The 21,564-nt window shown below is 35.4% G+C and overlaps 1 protein-coding gene across 7 annotated transcripts in view; it reads left to right on the top strand.

Annotated features, from left to right (window-relative positions):
* Positions 1-21,564, top strand: part of LOC128773888 (lysine-specific demethylase 6A-like) — a 193,092-nt gene that overhangs the window by 165,953 nt on the left and 5,575 nt on the right. For 4 of the 7 annotated variants that reach the window (XM_053891928.1, XM_053891932.1, XM_053891931.1 and 1 more), the window contains 5 exons: positions 3,250-3,364; positions 6,372-6,559; positions 6,744-6,885; positions 18,476-18,602; positions 20,810-20,997. In XM_053891928.1, the coding sequence (XP_053747903.1) occupies positions 3,250-3,364; positions 6,372-6,559; positions 6,744-6,885; positions 18,476-18,602; positions 20,810-20,997 (760 nt within the window). The remainder of the gene's footprint in view (positions 1-3,249; positions 3,365-6,371; positions 6,560-6,743; positions 6,886-18,475; positions 18,603-20,809; positions 20,998-21,564) is intronic. The other 3 variants (XM_053891929.1, XM_053891933.1, XM_053891934.1) reach the window with 1 other exon arrangement.

Genomic DNA, 21,564 nt, shown 5'->3' on the forward strand with positions numbered 1-21,564 from the left:
AAAATGAATAAGTGGGGGTGGTAGAAGCCTTATCCCCTACAAAGAGAGAAATGACAGGGTGGGGAAAAAGATCAGGCAGAGAATCAAAGAAACCATAAGACAGAGAGGAAAATAAAGAAGAAAGAGATATGGAAAAGGTGTAAAAAGAATAGAGTAAAAATGCCTGACTAAAAAAACAAAAGCAAGAAGAAAAAAAAAATGTGTGTGTGTGTGTAAAATAAGAATTGACTAAAATTCAAAAATTCAAATCAGAAAGTGCAAAACCACAGTACAGTTGTCTGTTGCTGCCTGAGGCCGGTGGCCATGCTGGTCTGGAGCAGAGGCTGTCTGGTTTGGTCAGTGTCAGTCCTACTCCCGTACATATGCAGTTGTCAGGCACAGAGGGTCAGGTTTGGTGTAAGCATGTCCCGCCTCCACGGGGGCCACTGTCATTTTCCCTGAAGCACCAGTGTGTTGGTGATGGGGGGAAAAATGGAGACACCCTGCTGTCTCCTCCCCTCCCGGACTGGGTGACCCAAGCCAGGCTGTTCAGGCAGCCCTCACAGAGTAGAACAGGTGGCTGGTTTGTCCTGCTCCTGTCTTAGGCACTCAGCTGACATTCAAAACCCAGTGTCCTAAAGGATTCCGCTTGGTGCAAACCTGGTTCTGAAATAGTGCCACTCTGCCCAGCTGACAAAGGGCCTCTGGCAGGGTCTTTGGTCCTTGAGGAGGGGAGGGGGCAATATTTCCTTTTCCCACTCTTCCTGCAGTACTGGAGGGAGAGGACTGTTCTATCCCAGTGTGCCCTTGAGATTGCTACGTGCTCAGTGGCTGCTGCCTCCACCCCAGTCTCAACCCATGTCAGCTCTGTCCTGTGAGAAAGTCACACAAGTCTGAAAACTCCACAATCTTCACTCCTAAGGCCGTTTTCTTTTTTTTTTTTTTATTTAAAAAAATTTTTTTTTTTAACGTTTATTTATTTTTGAGACAGAGAGAGACAGAGCATGAACGGGGGAGGGGCAGAGAGAGAGGGAGACACAGAATCGGAAACAGGCTCCAGGCTCCGAGCCATCAGCCCAGAGCCCGATGCAGGGCTCGAACCCACAGACCGCGAGATGGTGACCTGAGTTGAAGTAGGACGCTAAACCGACTGAGCCACCCAGGCGCCCCTAAGGCCGTTTTCAAAGTAGAAACTGGCTTTCTTTGTATTCTTTGTTCCCCAGTCCATGGTCCAGACAAGTTTTTTCTCTTGTCCAAATACTGTCCCACACTTCCACAGCCTCTCTTCTCTTCTTTTGTCTCTCCATGGAAGGGTTCCCCTCTCCTCCAAGCCTGTGCTACCCATTTTATCTCTCCCAATTTGCAGACACGCACATTTGTCCCACCAAGCTGTCTCCATACTCATATGTCAGTTGAAATGGTTTTGGGTTATAACTGTCTTAATACAGTACTTTACCAAGAAGCAGTGTGAACTAATGAGAGTGTGTAAGATTTCTGTTAACAGCTGTTTAATTCTGATTTTGTAGAATGAAAACACCCATAGAGAAAATGCAAACCAATGGCATATATATGTTCCATGAAAATTTTACTCACAGGAACAGATGTTTGGCCCATGCGCTATAGTTTGGCATCCCCTAATTTTATTTTTATTAATTAGAGAACAAAAACACATGCATTACCGGGGGAAAGGCAGAGGAAGAAAGAGAATCTTAAGCATACAGGCTCCATCTCTTGACCTTGGGATCATGGCCTGAGCTTCAGTCAACAGTCGGACTTTTAACCTACTGAGTCATCCAGGTGCCCCAAATAACTTTTTAAGAAATAGGTTCTTACCTATTTATAAATGACTTATGGTCCCGAGTTTCTTTGGTCATTGAAATCTGCTAAAAACTTTTTTGGAAGAAATGCTGAATCAGGCTCTCCTTTGAGGACTAGATCTCCATGTATTTTTAAAATCTCCTCAGAGATTTTGATATAGATGGAACCCATTGGTTGGAATTTTTATTCCCAGCCCATTATTGGAAATTCATTTATGTGATACTTTATCATGAGTGGGAATAAATTTGAAAGAGATAAAAGAGAATTGTAATTAATGAAACAAGACAAGGATCTTGGTCCTCTTTTGTCACTAATATCTTTGTAATACTAAGCAGTTTCACATCTGAAGGTCCGTTTTTTGTTTTTTGTTTTTTTTCTTGTGTATATGGTATTAGAATCTATTCAGATTCATTTCAATTTGACAATTATCCAGTTTGGGATATTTTATAAAAGTAAATTCTGTAGGAAAATGAAGTAAGTTAAAGGAAATGAAGTATCTTTTTTCTCTTAAAATCTATGAGAGAGAACCAAACTTAATAGATTATCTCTTTGTCATATGTGCCTATAACTCCTTCAGACTTTTTATTTATTTATATAGCATTATCCTGTAGAACTGTGTCAAATTCCCCCCCTTTTTTTTTTTTTCTTTTTAACGCTTATTAATTTTCAAGAGAAAGTGTGAGCAGGGGAGGATAGAGAGGATAGAGACAGAATCTGAAGCAGGCTCCAGGCTCCAAGCTGTCAGCCTAGATGGGGTTCAGACCCACGAACCACGATAACCATGGCCTGAGCTGAAGTCGGATGCTTAACTGAATGAGCCCTCCGTGTGAAATATTTTAAAGGAAATGTGCAGTATGTTTTAGTTTGCTCAGAATAATTCAACATAACATTTTTTTTTTTAATTTCTCTTTGTTTGGTACAGATTTTGTTCCTGTTGTGACATACATATGGTACCTTGCTATAAGAGTGTTTATATCCTGACATGATCTTTAAACGTGTTCTGAAAAATTAAGATTGTTCACACATCTTTTGTTAAAAAATTGTTAATTTTTTTTTGGTTTATATGGTGTCCCAAATTTTCAGATTTTAAATCTCCATGCCTGAATAATATTTACCTACCTGTGGACAGAAACATTTATAATATATGTCAATATGAAATTGGTATGTTTATGAGAGCTATAGAGGTGTTGCACGTTGCTAAGTGACCCAGTTAAATTTTGAAAACCCTATCTCTTCAATAATTTTTTTATTCTCTTTGTAAGAATTGGGAGTTCTTTATGGAGGAGAAAGTAGTATTAATATCATATGTAGTATTTATTGCTTATCGTGTGATATACACTGCTTTATAACCACTTACTTTTCACTCTTGAAACAACCCAGTTATTTAAAGGCACATTTCTCCCATTGAATTTACAGTGTAATAATGACTTTTTTTTCCCTTTTCCTTTTCAGGTCACCAAGAGAATAACAACTTCTGTTCTGTTAATATAAATATTGGTCCAGGTGATTGTGAATGGTTTGTTGTTCCTGAAGATTATTGGGGTGTTCTCAATGACTTTTGTGAAAAGTAAGTGTCTGAACAAATTTGCTTTTAAAGTAATTATGAGAAGGTGTTTACTATAAAGGACAGAGTATGATGCTAAATTTCTAATTATTATCTAGAAACCTGATTTTAAACGGTGTTATTTGAAATCTGTTATGCATGTGAAATAACAGTGAATGCAAGATGCTATGAAATTATAGTCTATGCAGTAAGAAGAGGTTCAAATTCGAAGGATAGGGAGTAATTGTTTTTTAACTTAATTTTAAAAATTGGTTGGGGGTGCCTGGGTGGCTCAGTTGGTTGAGCCTCCGACTTCGGCTCAGGTCACGATCTCGCGGTATGTGAGTTCGAGCCCCACGTCGGGCTCTGTGCTGACTGCTCAGAGCCTGGAGCCTGTTTCGGATTCTGTGTCTCCCTCTCTCTCTGACCCTCCCCCGTTCATGCTCTGTCTCTCTCTGTCTCAAAAGTAAATAAACGTTAAAAAAAAATTTTTTTTTTAAATTGGTGAGTGAATGCACATTTGTTTTCAAATGTACTTTACAGAAAAATTTGACTTAAAATTTAAGTCAGAAATGGTATGAATTCTAAAATTAAGTGTCCTTATACCTTGGTAATAAGTCAAGCTTTTGTATCTTTATGGTGAGCCAAAAATTGTAAATGTTCAGCAGCAAATGAATTCCCTCCTATTTTCAGAATTGGTAATGATACTATACTGGTAAATGCTGTGTTTATGACATATGAAAAATTGAGTGAAATTATAATAACTCACATATGTAATTATTTTTAAATCGGTACACATTATCATATGCCAATTTTGGAGGGTTTTCAGTCAGTATATTTGATTTAGTAAAAATTTCACGGTAGTTTTAAACAGTACTTTAGAGTTTTCTTATTGGCAGGGTGTGATCACTTTTTATTCTCTTGTAATTTTTTCTTAGAATCTAAGAAAGGTCAGATTTCTAAAACTTTAAAGTTTATCAGGAAAGTGGTATAAAATGCTCCTTTCTGACCTTTTATTTATCAGCAAACTGGTAGCTTAATGGGTCTAATGAGAAATCTCCAGTGTGCTTAATAACTCTTTTCTTAATTTTTAACATTTATTTATTTATTTTGAGAGAGAGAGTGTGTGTGTGTGTGTGTGTGTGTGTGTGTGTGTGTGTGTGCGCGCGCGCGCGTGCGCATGTGCAGCAAAGGAAGGGCAGAAAGAATCCCAAGCAGACTCCGAGCTCTCAGCACAGAGGCCAATGTGGACTTCTGTCCAACAAACCGTGAGATCATGACCCAAGCCAAAATCCAGAGTTAGATGCTTTAATGAACTGAGCCACCCAGCCACCCTTAATTGCTATTTCTTAAAGTTATTAGGAGGTATATTGTAACTGTTACACATATAGTACCAAAATTCTTAGTAATCTGAGTAGGAACTATTTGCAGGTTTCACTGTCTGCTTTCAAATAACACATGTATACTTAGGTCTAAAATAGAAAAGCCAAGTGATAACCAAACTTTCAGTATCAAGTTAAAATGATTAATTCATCTTAAGTTGAAGAAATAATACTTAATCCTTTCAATTTTTCACAAAATTTTATTTTGCATAGTCTATTGCTTCTAATACTGAAATCTTTTAGCATTTGTTTTATGACTACACTTAACATATATCTTTAAATCAATTATTGTTTTTTAAAAAATGCATGATCTATTCACCTTTGGGTTCCCCCCCCCCCCCTTTTTTTTTAATGGATAATTTTTCCCAGTTTTCTGTTTGGCAGTGTTTAGCTAAAAATTAGTTTTGTTCTGTACTTGTAGCTTGTTTCTTTTTTCTTTTCCCTCCCTTCCTCCCTCCCTTTCCCAGTCTCCCCGCCCCTGCCATCCTTCTTTGTATTTTTCTGGCAACATTTCAAAATTTACAGGAAACATACAGTTTTTATCCCTTGATTTATCAGTATATGCTAGATTTATCTCAAGAAAAGCCTTGCATTTTAGGAGTAAAAAGGAAGAGAAATAGGTTCCATAGAGACAACTCCAAGGCACCCTTTATCATACTTGTTAAGAGAAAACAAATAAGGAAAAATTTGGTGATGAACAATTCTATGATGTGAATTTTCTCTTCTTGAAAAAATTAAATAATTGAAATAAAGTATATATTAGTAAGAACTGATATTTTAGTTACCTTATAATACTTAACATTGTGATGGCAGAGAGTAATAAAAAAATCAGAATTCAAAATAAAAAGTTAATAATTTGGTCTCTTTGCATTGGTGCTGCAGTAACAGTGGTGGTGATTCTTGTAAAAAAAAAAAAAAAAAAAAAAGGACTTCAATTTCTGGGTGAAAATGAAAAACAGAACTCTTCCACCACTGCTAAATTTGCCACAGTGCTTCTGGTTAAGAACTGAAGTGGCTTTTTACAGTACCTCCTCTCAATTTCCTTTTTGGAGATTCCTTGATACTAAGAAGTTCTTTAAGAAAAGATAAATCAGGGGCTGCTGGGTGTCTCAGTTAGTTACGTGTCCAACTCTTCTGGGCTCAGGTCATGATCTCATGGTTCGTGTGGTCAAGCCCTGAGTTGGGCTCTGTGTGTTGACGTGTGAAGCCTGCTTGGGATTCTCTCCCTCCCTGTCTCTGTCCCTCCCCTGCTCATGTGGTGATTGTGGTCTTTCTCAAAATACATACTCTTAAAAAAAAAACAAAAAACAGGTAAATGAAAGATGTTTCCTTAAAAGAAAATTAAAAATTGTCTCAAGTGTAGTTTGGAACTTTAACTTTTGGACTTCTGAAAAGTGAAGTTAAGCATATAGTACACATCTCTGAATTAATCTACAGAGTCATCTGCTGTTTTTTGTTTTTGTTTCTTTATTTTCAGGATTATCCCTTAATATCTTCAAGCCCTTAGTTTTGAAAGATGTAGTTCTTGTTACAGTGCTGTTTTAATGAAATACTAAGAGCATCTTCTAACATTTGGAAATTCTCTCCCCAACTTTTATGAGACATTAAAAAACTTAATTCATATGTTATTTACTCCTTTTCCCCCCCAGAAATAATTTGAATTTCCTTATGAGTTCTTGGTGGCCGAACCTTGAAGATCTTTATGAAGCAAATGTGCCTGTTTACAGGTTTATTCAAAGACCTGGAGATTTGGTCTGGATAAATGCAGGCACTGTTCATTGGGTTCAGGCTGTTGGTTGGTGCAACAATATTGCCTGGAATGTTGGTCCACTTACAGGTATTTTAATAATTAACAGATTTTACATTTTAAAGGATTATTTCTAATTGGTATTATTTTTCTATTAGAAAATAATTGACTAAATATTCAAAAATCGTATCTCCTAAGAAAAGTCTTGTTAGTATAGATAGTATATTCAAGTTTACAAGTGCATATCCACAACAAATACTTGCTTTCTCCTTAGCCTGCCAGTATAAATTGGCAGTGGAACGATATGAATGGAATAAATTGCAAAGTGTGAAGTCAGTAGTACCCATGGTGCATCTTTCTTGGAATATGGCACGGAATATCAAAGTCTCAGATCCTAAACTTTTTGAAATGATTAAGTAAGTATTTCCAAAATCACCATAAATCTTTTTGTTGGGTGTGGGACTGTGCTGGGAGTGTTAAAAATCCATATTTATTTCCCCAAATCATTATGTTGGTTGACATCAAACAATGAAATGGTCCGGAAGTCATGACAAAAGAGAATTCACATGTTAAAAATACGTTCTTCCTTTACAAATACACATTATTACAAATACACACATTATTCTGGTACAGAGAGGAATAAAGGCATATATACACCAGTAAATTCGTGATCTGTGTTTTTTCTTGCCCTCTCACCAAACTAATTTTCCAGTAGTACAGTTTTAGTTTTAATATTGAAGTTTGCATGTAGCAAAAGGGAGTGAGAATTCTATATTATAAATGTCCAACAAGAAATTAGCATTTAAAATAGCAGTGTAACTAAAACAGTTAAATTTTCTGATTGTTCTGTCTAAATCATCTTTTTTAGCTTCTTTCAACTTAGAGAGTTAATAGAATACCAGTTTGAAAACATATATTTTAGTAACTTCTCAATTTTTAGACTAATTTCCATTCCAGTTATTTTTTAGTTGTATTTATACTGCATATTTTTAGATAGTGTCACTTAATTGTATTTCTCCAAATTGCAGTTTAAATGCTTTTCTTTCCCTCTCCCTTCACTATCAGCAGTGAAAAATAATTCTGGTCAGAGAAATGTGAGATGTTACAGATTAAACAAGCTGCTGTTTCTTTTTCATTCTAATATATATGTATATATGTAAGTATACATATACATTTAGGATATATATGTTATATATATGTATTCTAAACAGAAGAGAAAATTTATTGTGTCTTCCAAACTTATTAGGCCAGTGTCTTCAAAACTGTGCTGGTTTATTATAAACAATTTGAACTATATATTGAAATTTTTGTTGTAATAAATTATCCAGACAGTTATCCAAACAAAAGTATGAGACCATGGTAGCATGTCTATCTACTATTTTATATAGTGACTCATTCCATTTTATATATATGTTTAAAATTTTACATTAGAAAGATCTGAAAGAACATTTAGTCAAAACTCATTTGTAATATAGTAATTCCTGTTAAAAATCCACACTTAGTGCTCATTTAGTAACTTTTTTATCAAGGTCACTGCTTTAAATCTATTTCTTGAAGATGTACACTGACTCGTCCAAAATGAACTGTTTGCTCACAGTGCCTTAGATTTTTTTTCTTTTCAGGATTTATGTAAAAGGAATCACTGTTTGAGAACTACAAACTTTATGACAAACAGTGTTTTTGGCAATGAGGATAGATACATTTAAGAAAGACTTTCTGAGTTCATGTGGTTAAAATTTAATGGAGCCAGACAGGCAAATTCTCAATCAGATAAATAAATTACTGTTAAGTAATGTAAGTAAAATAAAATAGGACAACTAATTTTTGGTTATGAGGGAGAGAATGCTTCTTTTGCTGAAATGACTTCTAAGAATATGATTTCTGGTTGGAACTGAATAATAAAAAAGAGATAAGAAGTCAAAAAGACTTAAGTGAGAACAAGTTGGTATGTTTATGGACAAAAAGGCAGTGTAAGTGACAGAATAGTTGTGGTGATGAGTGTACCTATAAATGATCAGGTACTAAATTATAGACTGATTTGTAGCAGTGAATGTGGAGAGAAGAGATAACACTACAAACAGTTGTGAAACTGAAGCTGAAAGACTTACATTGATTGGATTGTCAGATAAGAAGGAAAAAGGAATCAAGAAAAGTTCATTATCTTTCCTGTTCTTCACTATTGTTCATTATTTTAAAATATCTACTAACTTTAATATCCTTCTAGACCCCTTCCAGTTTGTCATATGTCTGTCAATATTTCAAATAAGGGGACAGCGAGACTTCCTTGACACGTATTCCCATTTTCTGTGGTCGCAGTTTAAATTGCATGGTCTGAGTTCTGGTAGCTTTCAATGTTGAATTTGTTCATACAAACTGAGGTATTCCAGCTTAACTTACTGAAAAACCATTTTCACCCATTTCTTTTTTTTCCCCCATATACTTCTTTTTAACGTGTCATTTTTAGAGAGAGCGAGACAGAGCACGAGCAAGGGAGGGGCAGAGAGAGGGGGAGACACAGAATCTGAAGCAGGGTCCAGGTTCTGAGCTGTCAGTACAAACCCAGCTCAGGCTTCAAAGTCACAAACTGAGATCATGACCTGAGCCATTCAGGCACCCATCCCCCCTCAAGTCCCTGAACCGCCCCCTCCCCCCCACCCAACCACACAGACGTTATTTTTTTTAAAAAACTAAGTGCATGTATATATTTGTGCTCTATTTCACTTGGAGTTTTGGGATTTGGGGAGTCCATTTATTTGTTTGTTTATTTAGAATGCAGGGTTATGGACAGGGAGTGGGAGAGAGAAAAGCTTAAGCAGGCTTAACACTCAGCATGGAGCTGCATGAAGGGCTTGATCCCAGGACAATGAGATCATGCATGACCTGAGCCAAAATCAGAAGTCCCACATGTAATCTACTGAGCCACCTAGGTGCTCCAAGTTTCTTAAAAATACATTTAACATAATCATTTTTAGTGTTGATCATTTATTATAATTTCAGAATTCTACTTCGGGCTTAGTCTGATGTTTAATGGCACATCTTACTGTGATCACTCTGATTGAGAATGTTAACCAGAGTCTTTTACTCTGAAAATGTATTCTTACCAGCCAACAGTGCTTATTTGTATAGCTTTCATGTAATCGGTATTTGAGTACTGATTAAATGGAGGACCTGGCCTAAGCTCTGGAGATTTATAAATATTCTATACAAATTTCTGGTTTCACGTATTTTTCCAGTAGGGAGTTGGAGAGAGACAGCACAGGTAGGGGGGGTAAAACATAGTTGTATTTAAAAACATTAGAGCAGGGATTCACAGGTATAGATTTAAAAATGTAACAATTGGGGCAGCTGTGTTCCTCAGTAGTTTAAGTGTCCAACTCTTGATTTCAGCTCAGGTCATGATCTCAAGGTTTGTAACATCTGAGCTGTCAGTGCAGAGCCTAGTTGGGATTCTCTCTCTCTCCCTCTCTCTCTCTCTCTCTCTCTCTCTCTCTCTCTCTCTCTCTCTCTCTCTGTTTCTGCCCTTTCCCTGCTAATGCACTCTCTCTCTCTCAGAATAAATAAGCATTTTAAAAAGAACAACATATAAGCAAGTACATAGATGAAAAGTGATTCTCTAAAATTTAAACAGCATTATAGAAGTGAAATCACAAGTTTTATTTTTTACATACCATTTTGTCATTTAGTTGACTGTCATTAGAGGAAATGCTTATATTTCACTTTAAAATTTTGCTTTTATCTGCACATGTACTTTTTTTTTAAAGTTTATTAGTTTTGAGAGAGAGAAAAAGATGAGAGACCATGAGCAGAGAAGGGACAGAGAGAGTTCCCAAGCAGGCTCCACACTGTCAGCACTGAATCCAGTCTGGGGCTCACACTCCCAGGAGATTACGACCTGGGCCAAAACCAAGAGTTAGACACTTAACTGACTGAGCAGTTCTGTGTACTTTCATTATGTTTTTCATTATGTTTTCTATTTTATTTTATTTTATTTTATTTTATTTTATTTTATTTTATTTTATTTTTTAATTTTATTTCTATTTTTTATTAATTATTATTTGTTTGTTTAGATTTACATCCAAATTAGTTAGCATATAGTGCAACAATGATTCAGAAGTAGATTCCTTAAGCCCCTTACCCGTGTAGCCCATCCCCCCTCCCACAACCACTCCAGTAACCCTCAGTTTGTTCTCCATATTTATGAGTCTCTTCTGTTTTGTCCCCCTCCCTGTTTTTGTGTTATTTTGCTTCCCTTCCCTTATGTTTATCTGTTCTGTCTCTTAAAGTCCTCATATATTTGTCTTCCTCTGACTAATTTCACTTAGCATAATACCCTCCCGTTCCACCCACGTAGTTGCAATGGCAAAATTTCATTCTTTTTGATTGTGAAGTAATACTCCATTGTATATGTATATACCACATCTTCTTTATCCATTCATCCATCGATGGCCATTTGGGCTCTTTCCATACTTTTGCTATTGTTGATAGTGCTGGTATATAAACACTTGGGGTACATGTGTCCCGTTGAAACAGCATACCTGTATCCCTTGGATAAATGCCTCACAGTGGAGTTGCTGGGTCGTAGGGTAGTTCTCTTTTTGATTTTTTGAGGAACCTCCGTATTGTTTTCCAGAGTCTCTTACACGTTTATATTCCCACCAGCAGTGCAAAAGAAATCCTCTTTGTTGCAGTCTTGCCAATATCTGTTGTTGCCTGACTTGTTAATGTTAGCCATGCTGATCATTATGTTTTTATATATGTATGAATTGTTATTATTTGCCTTTTTATTAAAAAAAACTTTTAATGTTTATTTATTTTTGAGAGAGAGCATGAGCATGGGAGGGGGCAGAGAGAAAGGAAGACACAGAATCTGAAGCAGGCTCCAGGCTCTGAGCTGTCAGCACAGAGCACTGTGCACAGGGCTTGAGCTCCTGAACTGACAGCTCATGACCCAAGCAGAAGTTGGACTCTTAACTGACTTAGCCACCCAGGTGCCCCATTATTTGCCTTTTTAAAACTTATGTACTTTGGGGGAGATTATTTAATCACACAGGAAAATGTTAAAGAGAGGACAGCAGAGCATTGTGGTAAGGAGTCTAACCTCTAATGTGAAATCTGCCTTTAATCCTGGTTCCTCCATTTGCTAGTCTGGACACAGGGAAAATTACCAAACTTTATCAGTCTGTTTCCTTTTCATTAAAAGACAAACAATGTAATAATATCATATATGATTTTGTGGGAATTTTGTGCATTTTAGCATCAAAACATATAGTCTAAACACATGTTTCAGTGTATGAAGTAGGTTTGATTTGGCATTCGTGCAAAAGAAATTTCAAACTAAACTTCAATTAAGTATTAGTAATTGAACTGAAGAATTTAGTATATTAGTTTAAAATGATACATTCTTTATTGTTTACTAAGCAACTAATTTCTAAACTTTTCATACATTATATCAGTTTTCTATTGTTACCATAACAAAGTGCTACAAATTAGTCTGAAATAGGTCTCACAGGGCTAAAATAAAGGACTTGGCAGATCTGTGTCCCTTTTTAGAGGCACTAGAAGAGAATCTATTCCCTTGAGCTTTTTTTAGGCTCCTTCTTCAGGCTGCCAATATATCTTGGCTTTTGGGTCCCCTAACATCTTTAAAGCTAACAGTTGCTGGTTATGTCTTTTTCCTGCTGCATCTCTCTAACACTAACTCTTCTGCCTCCGTTTTCTACTTTTAAGGCTGCTTTCATTGAGCACAGCCAGATAATCAGGATAATCTCTGTATCTCAAGATTAGCTGATTAGCAACCTTAATTCCATGTGCAATTTTTATTCCCTTGCCATGTAACGTAGCATAGCACAGGTCCCAGGGATTAAGATGTGGGTGTCCTTCAGTGATGTGGGACATTATGTCCTTTTTACCAATGAGGAAACTGAAGCATACAGTAAAAGAAGCTGAGGTTTAAATCTAAGCGATCTGGCTATAATCTCTGTGCTTTTATCCTTTGTCTTATAATTGACTCATTTCCTCTGGCTCTATATATGAAAAGAGAGTGAATAAATTCTATCTTAGTCTCTTCAGGCTAGTATAACAAAATCCATAGATTGAATGGCTTATTAACAACATTGTGTCTCATAGTTGCAGAGAGAGTGTGAAAAGGAAGAGGTTCAACATAAATGCCAGCAGATTTAGTGAATAGTGAGGGCCCGCTTCCTGGTTCATAATGCACATCTTTTTGTTGTGTCCTCATGTGGTAGAAGTTATAAAGGAACACTTCGAGGTTGACTTTTAGGGCCCTAATTCCATTCCCAAGACCTCCATTCTCATGACCCTATAATCCCCTCCCAGATGACCCACCTCCAAATGCCATCCCATTGGGAGTTAGAATTTCAACATAGGAATCTGGGGGAGCTCACAGACATTTGTACTATAAAAAGTAGTTTTTAAAAATAAAACAGACTTGGGCACCTGGGTGGCACAGTTGGTTAAGCCTCTGACTTTGGCTCAGTTCATGATTTTGCAGTTTGTGAGTTCGAGCCCTTGGTCGAGTTATGTGCTGACAGCTCAGAGCCTGGAGCCTGCCTCAGATTCTGTCACTCCCTCTCACTCTGTCCCTCCCCTGCTTGCACTCTGTCTCTCCCTAAAAAAATAAATAAATGTTTAAAAAATTAAAAATAAAACAAACTTTTAAATTTTCTCAGCTTTTTGATTGATTTACATATAATTGTCAGTTAATGCAAAATTTCCTTGTTGCCTTTAGTGTATATACAACCCGGGAGTAATAAGTGACAGAAGATCTTAGTGTGATCATAGTTACTACTGTGTATCATGTTTTTTGTGTTTTGTTTTGCACGACTTTGTCAGTAAGATGGGCTGGCAAGGGCAAGGCATCTCTTGATATTTCTTCATTTCCACACTACCTAGTAAGATTTGGGTAAAAGGTTGAGATTATTGTCATGAAGAGTTAATACTGAGTCAGCTTAAATTTCATCCATTCAAAAATGCATCGCCACACTGACATTGGGAACTTATTTTGGTAATTTAGATTATCAGAACGTGAAGATAAAAACGAATGTTGTCTGGAATTTCACTTAATTGTATTATTAAGGCTTCACTGTTGCCATACCTCCAGATTTGCTGCTGGCTATATTAATGAAACACAGAATCTTAAGACATAAATTAAAAGCTAGAAGTCAGAAAAATAAAAACTCTTAGTCATTGTCCATATTTTTTTTAAGGTTATTTCTCAATTTTCTTTTTCAGATAGTTCAAGTATATTTCATCTTAAACATGAGTGAAATCATGCTCTGAAATGTCCCTCTTCAGATGCTCTCTTCATTTTTCTAACTGTCCAGATGCCATCTCTAGTCTTCACTGTCTTAAGTATCTGTGTCCAGATAGTTTTTAGTATGGTTAAAATCTGCTCTGTAGGGGCACCTGGGTGGCGCAGTCGGTAAGCGTCCGACTTCAGCCAGGTCACGATCTCGCGGTCCGTGAGTTCGAGCCCCGCGTCGGGCTCTGGGCTGATGGCTCGGAGCCTGGAGCCTGTTTCAGATTCTGTGTCTCCCTCTCTCTCTGCCCCTCCCCTGTTCATGCTCTGTCTCTCTCTGTCCCAAAAATAAATAAAAAATGTTGAAAAAAAAAATTAAAAAAAAAAAATCTGCTCTGTAAAACCTCAAATACATCTACAAATAATCCAAATAAATGAAATCTTCTTTACTTTTTTCTTTCAGTTTAGAAGTCTTCTTTACATCCTGCCTGTTGAGATGTACTCTTTTATACAAGTAACAGAAACAGAGTCTTTGTATTCTGGAATAAGATTAATTTTCAGAAGTCACTAAAGTTACTTCTGTACTTTCTGAGTTGTTTTTTTCATGTTCCTAGAGTATGGTTGGGCAGTGAAAGCATTTTCCATCTTTTCCCTCTTTTCCTGTTCTTTCAGAGTAGATAGAACATTGTAAAATGGATTGCCACATTTAATGAATGATTTATCGGACTCCTGTGTGCCTTTTTTAGGAGTCTCTGTTCTAGTATTATACATTAAGGACCACAGTATACTTGTTCGTTTCCTATCCATTTATATTGTATTGTTAAAAGGTAAACTTCATTGGTAAGGGCACCTCTGTGTCTCAGTCTGTTAAGTGTCTGACTCTTGATTTTGACTCAGGTCATGATCTCATGGTTGTGGGATTGAGCCCTGTATAGGGCTCTGCATTGAGAGCACAGAGCCTGCTTGGGATTTTTTTCTCCCTCTGTCCCTCTCCCACTCACACAAGGGTGCACAGTTTTATACATAAATAAACTTAAAAAAATTAAAACCCAGCAAAAAATTAAAATTTGAGGAAGAAATAAAACTACATTTTTTTCAGCCAGTATTTTGTAGCCATCCAATACTTTGGAAAGTCCTCTTCAGATTAAATCAGTATCTAGGCTGAACAAAAGCAGTTTGTTAAGTTGTAAACATTATTTTTTGTCTTTATTTTCTATTTATGCCTGCTGCTGCTTTTTAAAAATAAGATTCTTACTGATTTTTTACTCGTAAGTTTCTCTACCTATAAATTGCTGTCCTTTATTCTTTTGTTCATATAAAGCTTTCTGAAAATGAGAAGGACTAAAAATTTCAGATGAATGGAGAAAACATAATATGGAGTGACCTTATTTGGTTATTCATTATGTGACTGACAGCAGTTAGCAGTTTTAAGATTCCACCATCTGGGCAAGTAATTCTGCACCTGATTGCAGAAGCAGAACTACTCATGCCTAATGTTCACTTCTAGCAAACCAAGCTATATATCTTTGCAGTATATTGCTTTGTTTTATATGGAACTTTGAAACTGCCTATGAAGTCATACAATAAGAACTGTGATCCAGTTGCCAAAATAATCACTAGTCTTGTAAATGAAAGTGTCTTTTTGAAGGAATAGAATAATACTTAAAAGGGGGGTAGAATAATACTAAGCCAATTTCCTAATACTACTGGTAAGGGTTTTAGGAAATACAGTGTGATTCCATAGCCCCAAGAATCTTATTTTCATAAAAGAAAAAAAAAAAGGAAGAAAAGTAGGTGAGAATAATAGACGAATAGGCAGAAAGTGAAGAAAAGAGAGTTTAGAGAAGATAGAAGAAAATATTATTGCTAAATTTTGCTGTTCTAAATTCCATTTCCCTCATTGTAAAAGAGTTGAATAGTAGAGCTTCTTGCACTGAGCTTAAGTACACAAGACTTAAGTGGCTTAATGTATGTAAACTATCTAATTCTGTGTTTTTTCTCCTATGAAGCGTTTATTAATGCTACTTCTTATTAACAATTTATTTTCCTACATGGCAGCATTTTTTAGTTTACAAGCAGTGTTGCATCTGCAGATAATATTTTGCAGAGTTTTAGGCATTATTTTCCTGTGAAATAAATATTTTGAAGCAGTACTTTCATATTTATAAAGTTCAGAGGTGAAATCAGATTGGAGAGGGGTAGGAAGAAGATCTCAGTAAGTGCTTTACATCTAGTGTGATTTATATATATATATATTTTTTTTTTATTTCTTCAGAGCATTTGCATTTTTTTTAATTTTTTAAAATTTTCATCCAAATTAGTTAGCATATGGTGCAACAATGACTTCAGGAGTAGATTCCTTAGTGCCCCTTCCCCATTGAGCCCATCCCCCCTCGCACACCCCCTCCCGTAACCTTCAGTTTGTTCTCCATATTTAAGAGTCTCTTCCGTCCCCCTACCTGTTTTTATATTATTTTTGTTTCCCTTCCCTTACGTTCATCTGTTTTGTCTCTTAAAGTCCTCATGTGAGTGAAGTCATAGGATATTTGTGTTCTCTGATTGACTCATTTCACTTAGCATAATACCCTCCAGTTCCATCCACGTAGTTGCAAATGGCAAGATTTCATTCTTTTTGATTGCCGAGTAATACTCCATTGTATATATGTACCACATCATCTTTATCCATTCATCCATCGATGGCCATTTGGGCTCTTTCCGTACTTTGGCTATTGTTGATAGTGCTGCTATAAACATGGGGGTGCCTGTGTCCCTTTGAAACAGCACACCTGTATCCCTTGGATAAATGCCTAGTAGTGCAATTGCTGGGTCGTAGGGTAGTTCTATTTTTAGTTTTTTGAGGAACCTCCATGCCGTTTTCCAGAGTGGCTGCACCAGTTTACATTCCCATATATTTTCTTTTCTGAATTGGATTTTTACTTCTTGCCTCCTCTAGCACTTCTTTTAAGTGCACACACACACACACACACACACACACACACACACACTCGCAAAGTTTTTCTTATTTTGAGATACAAATATAGTAAGGCATGAACTTATTTCCAGTAAGTTAAACATGAAGAATTGCTATAGGCAAAGTGAAAGTATTACTATTTTATATACTTCAAGAAATTTTTCATGCAAGTTTACACTTGAGATTATTATACTTATTTTATATTTTTTGATCAGTTAACATCTATGTATTCTTAAAATCATTTCACCAGAGGTTTATTTGTATGAGTTTGGGTACAGTTTTTTAATCTCGCACAGAATGTAAAATTAAGAGAGATTAAATCTGATGCCTCTTACCATATTATAAAACTTAATTACTTGTTTAACAGTCAGGTGTTTGTTAAGCACTTACTGTATGGCAGGCACAGTCTTAACACCAATGTAATAAAATAGACAAAATCCTTTGCTCTCACGAATCCTCCATTCTTACGGGAAAGAAAGTAGAAGCATGTAAAACACTTACGGAAGATAGTTTTAAATATCATGATGTTCGTTCTTTCAAATAATAACTTATGTAATTATATTGACTAGTCTAAATTCTGAGTCATTAACAATTAGCAATACAGTCTATCAAAGAACTGCCAAGTTAGTTTGATTCTTATCCCAGGGCATTATACTGTTGTTCACAGATACCCTCTGTGTTACATCACAGAGTGGTAACATCACTCTTGTTGAACCAGTGACGCTTTTTAGAATACTTTTAGAACTGAAATGTAATACGTGGAAAGGTCATGTAGTACAAGTCTGCTTTCAAAGGAGAACTTCAAGCATTTAAATTTGTGGCAATGTTAGCAGACAGTTCTAACCAGTAACAGCAGAGGAAAAATCAGTATTATTCATGAGGATTTGCTCTATTGCTAGCATTAGAAGTATGAGTGTAAAGGAAATATAAACTACAAGAAAAGTTTATTAATATAAAGATTGCATTTTACAACCTTAGGTTTAAAATTGAACCAGTAACATTCTTTTTCCTTCACTGCTGCAATTTATACTAATTTTGTGTTCTCGAATGTGTAAATCTATAATAATTTTCTGCTTTGGTCTCAGAGTTTTAAAATCAGTTATATAGGGGCACCTGGGTGGCTCAGTCGGTTGAGCGTCCGACTTCAGCCAGGTCACGATCTCATGGCTCGTGAGTTCGAGCCTCGCGTCAGGCTCTGGGCTGATGGCTCAGAGCCTGGAGCCTGCTTCCGATTCTGTGTCTCCCTCTCTCTCTGCCCCTCCCCCATTTATGCTCTGTCTCTCTCTGTCTCAAAAATAAATAAACATTAAAAAAAAATTTTTTTTAATAAAAATAATAAAAAAATCAGTTATATAAATGATACTTTTGAAGGGTCTAGGTAGAGACCTATGCCTTCTTGTCTTACTGTATTCAAAAAAGTTTCAGCATGGAATTCATACTGATTTCAGAGATGAAGGAATTGACTCTTTATTATAAATTTACCTCTTCAAAAATTCTCTTCACTTGCTCAAACCACAGCAAAAATTAAGAACATTGTTTTTGAATAAGAGGGGAGTCTTTTGTAGATGAAATCATTTTATTTTTTTTTTTCAGATATTCTCAAATTGGCAGTGCTTTAGTATTAGTATTGCTGTTAGGCCAGTTATATGTGAAAAAATTGACAAAAGAAAAACCGTATCAGTAAACCGTAGACCCAAGATACTCATTTATAATTGCTATATCTTTTATGCTGCAAATATTCAGTATTCAATTGTAACAAATAATTTTTCCACAATAGGTATTGTCTTCTGAAAATTCTAAAACAATGTCAGACATTGAGAGAAGCTCTTATTACTGCAGGAAAAGAGGTTATATGGCATGGACGGACAAATGATGAACCAGCACATTATTGTAGCATTTGTGAGGTAACTGTTCTTACTGACCATTTTTTTGGTATAGGTTCTCTAGCTTTGGTGTGTTTTTTTTAAATACTGATTTGTGTGTTTTATTATATAATGCTTTTTTAATTGACTAGTTCAGCGATTTTATTAAGTTTTATTTTATCTGCTAGTGTAATAATTAAGTTTTAATTTGTAATTATTGACTACTGAGACATTCATGTAATACTTTCTTACCAGTTGATAATTATCCCAGATTTTAAACTGAGACAGTTTGTAGTAGATACACAGATGGCGTCTCTTTCTACACATATATATAGAAATATATATATATATACATATGTATATATACACACAAGTGTATATATATATACAGGTAACACACACACACACGCACACACACACACACACACACACAGAGGCATATAGTATTAAGTCCTTTTTCATCTAATAATACAGTTGATGCCCTCTTCTGGCCAAGGCTTGGAAGAAGTGCAAAAATAAAGATGTGGTACCTCCTCTGGAGGAGCTTACTTCCACTTGGAAAAGACAGACTGGAAACAACTAGTTACTGATGCACATGACAGTATGATGAATATGAAGCTGGAAATGTATAGACTATTAGAGAACCAGTAGGGAAAATAATTGTTCTTCTAATTGGGTTTAGAACTTAAAGGCATATTATAACATTTGAGTCCTTCCTTAAAGAATGAGTTTGATCTGAACAAGCCAAAAAATGGCTAGAATTGGAAGTTTATAAACATCATTAGGTTTTAGGAACAGTAAAGGGATGCGAAAATGAATAACATATGTAACAAAGAGTGAGTAATTCAATGAGGCAAGAAAATAGAGTTTAAAAATTCCTAAAAGTCTGTACAAGGAGATGGTGTATAGTTTACAGAGCATTTTGAATTCAGTTTAAGGAATTTGATGTTTATTCTGAAGCAATAAAAGGTTTTGAGCAAGGCACTAAGTCAAGATCTGTGTTTCAGAGAGTGGTAGTTGATAATTGGAGAGAATGCATCCATCCAGAAAGCAAACATACTAGTTTGGAGGCTATTGTAATTAAACAGGGCTAACAAGGGTTTAAACTAGTGTATTGTGTTAAGAATATAAAAAGAAAAGGAGTTTAAAAATGTTTAGAACAGGAAGTGTCTGTCTGGCTCAATTGGTAGAGCAAGCAAGTTTTGATCTCAGGGTGTGAGGTCAAGCACACATTGGGTGTACAGATTACTTAAAAATAAAAAATCTTTTTAAAAAAAGTGTTTGGATCAACAAGGTAGTTGACCACATGGGGAATGACATGTTGAAAAACCTCAATTTTTAAACTGGGCTCACTAAATTGTTACTATTGACATTGATTTTAAAAACCTTATAAAATGGCATTTTAAAAGACCAGTTCAAATATGACTTTAGGTGATGAGTTTTTGTCACTCAAATCAAGCAATAGTCACAGAACCACTTGACTGGGAAGTTGTCCCAGTCCAAATTAAACCTTGAATTTGTGTGGTTCTGAGATAGACTGATGAAATCCCTTGGCTATTTTCTTATTGTATAACCTCATCAAAATGTGTTATTATATATAATCCACCATATTCCTTTCAGTGTTAAACTTAAATATATATCTTTACAGTATTTGAAAACAACTGTTGTCACTACTATCCATTATCCTGTTGGAGTCTTACAACTCATTGTGGTTTCTGTATTAAAAATGTCCTTATTATCTTCTGGTTTGTTAATGCTCATGAATACACTATACTTCTTTTCCTTAATATACAGGCTTAAAACTGAACAGTTTTTTACTTGTCAGTTTCTACCTCTTAAAAATAAGCTGGTTATGTATATTTCAGTGTTCTCCTTTTATTTTTAGCTTTCATCTTAGTATTAGTTTGTAATCTGCTATAAAGGTCTAGATATGAGTAAAATATAGTCACCACCGTTATAGAACCATTCTGTGAGGGGAGGGAAATACAAAAATACTATTAATGCTATCATAGAGAAGTAAAAAAAAAAAAAAAATCATTATCTTTACCTGATTGTATACTGATATTTTGAGTAAAATAAAAATAGACTCACCTTTATGAATCTTTGAATTAAACTTTTAATTTTAACTACTTATGTTTATAAAAATCACTGTCCATAATTTCATGTAAAGTAGAATTTCATAGTTTTACTAAGTGATGCAATAAATTCAACAAATCTCCATTCGGTGCTTTTTCTCTTATATAAAATAGGTGGAGGTTTTTGATCTCCTTTTTGTCACTAATGAAAGCAAATCTCAAAAGACTTACATAGTACATTGCCAAGACTGTGCACGAAAAACAAGTGGAACTCTGGACAATTTTGTGGTGCTAGAGCAGTACAAAATGGAGGACCTGATACAAGTCTATGACCAGTTTACATTAGTAAGTGAATTCAACATGTGAGTACATAGTTAGCTGGGTTGTTGAAGCAGCAGTGTTTGTTTTTTCTATCTGGTAAATCCAAAGTAATAAGATATTAACATTTTCCATTGGCTTAATAGATACCCCTAATAAATGTCCAGTTGATACACCTTACTATTTTTTCTTTTCAATAAGAATGGCCTAAGTACAAATACAGATTTATTTGTTTTGAGACAGAGGAAGGGGCAGAGACAGAGGAAGATAGAATATCCCAAGCAGATTGTGTGCTGAGAGTGTGGAAGGAATGGCTTAAATAATAATCGCAATAATTACATTTAAAAATTCTTGTTTTATTTATAGTATTATCACAGTCTTTATGCTACTTGATTTTACTGATAAAAGAGAGTTTACTTAAATCTATAGGGATGATCCATAAAGAAATCTGTATTTTTTTTTTAATGTACTTGTGCTTTCAGAGTTCATTTGATTTATTTAAAACCTAGCGCTTGTCTTGAATGTTAAACTCATGGAAATATTTTATGGTTCTTGACTTGATGGTATGATATATAAGATACATGATATCAAATTCTCAGTATCATAGAACT

Source organism: Panthera pardus, unplaced genomic scaffold (genome assembly GCF_024362965.1).
Source record: "Panthera pardus isolate Hobbes unplaced genomic scaffold, ASM2436296v1 HiC_scaffold_27, whole genome shotgun sequence".
In the NCBI taxonomy this organism is placed as follows: Eukaryota; Metazoa; Chordata; class Mammalia; order Carnivora; family Felidae; genus Panthera; species Panthera pardus.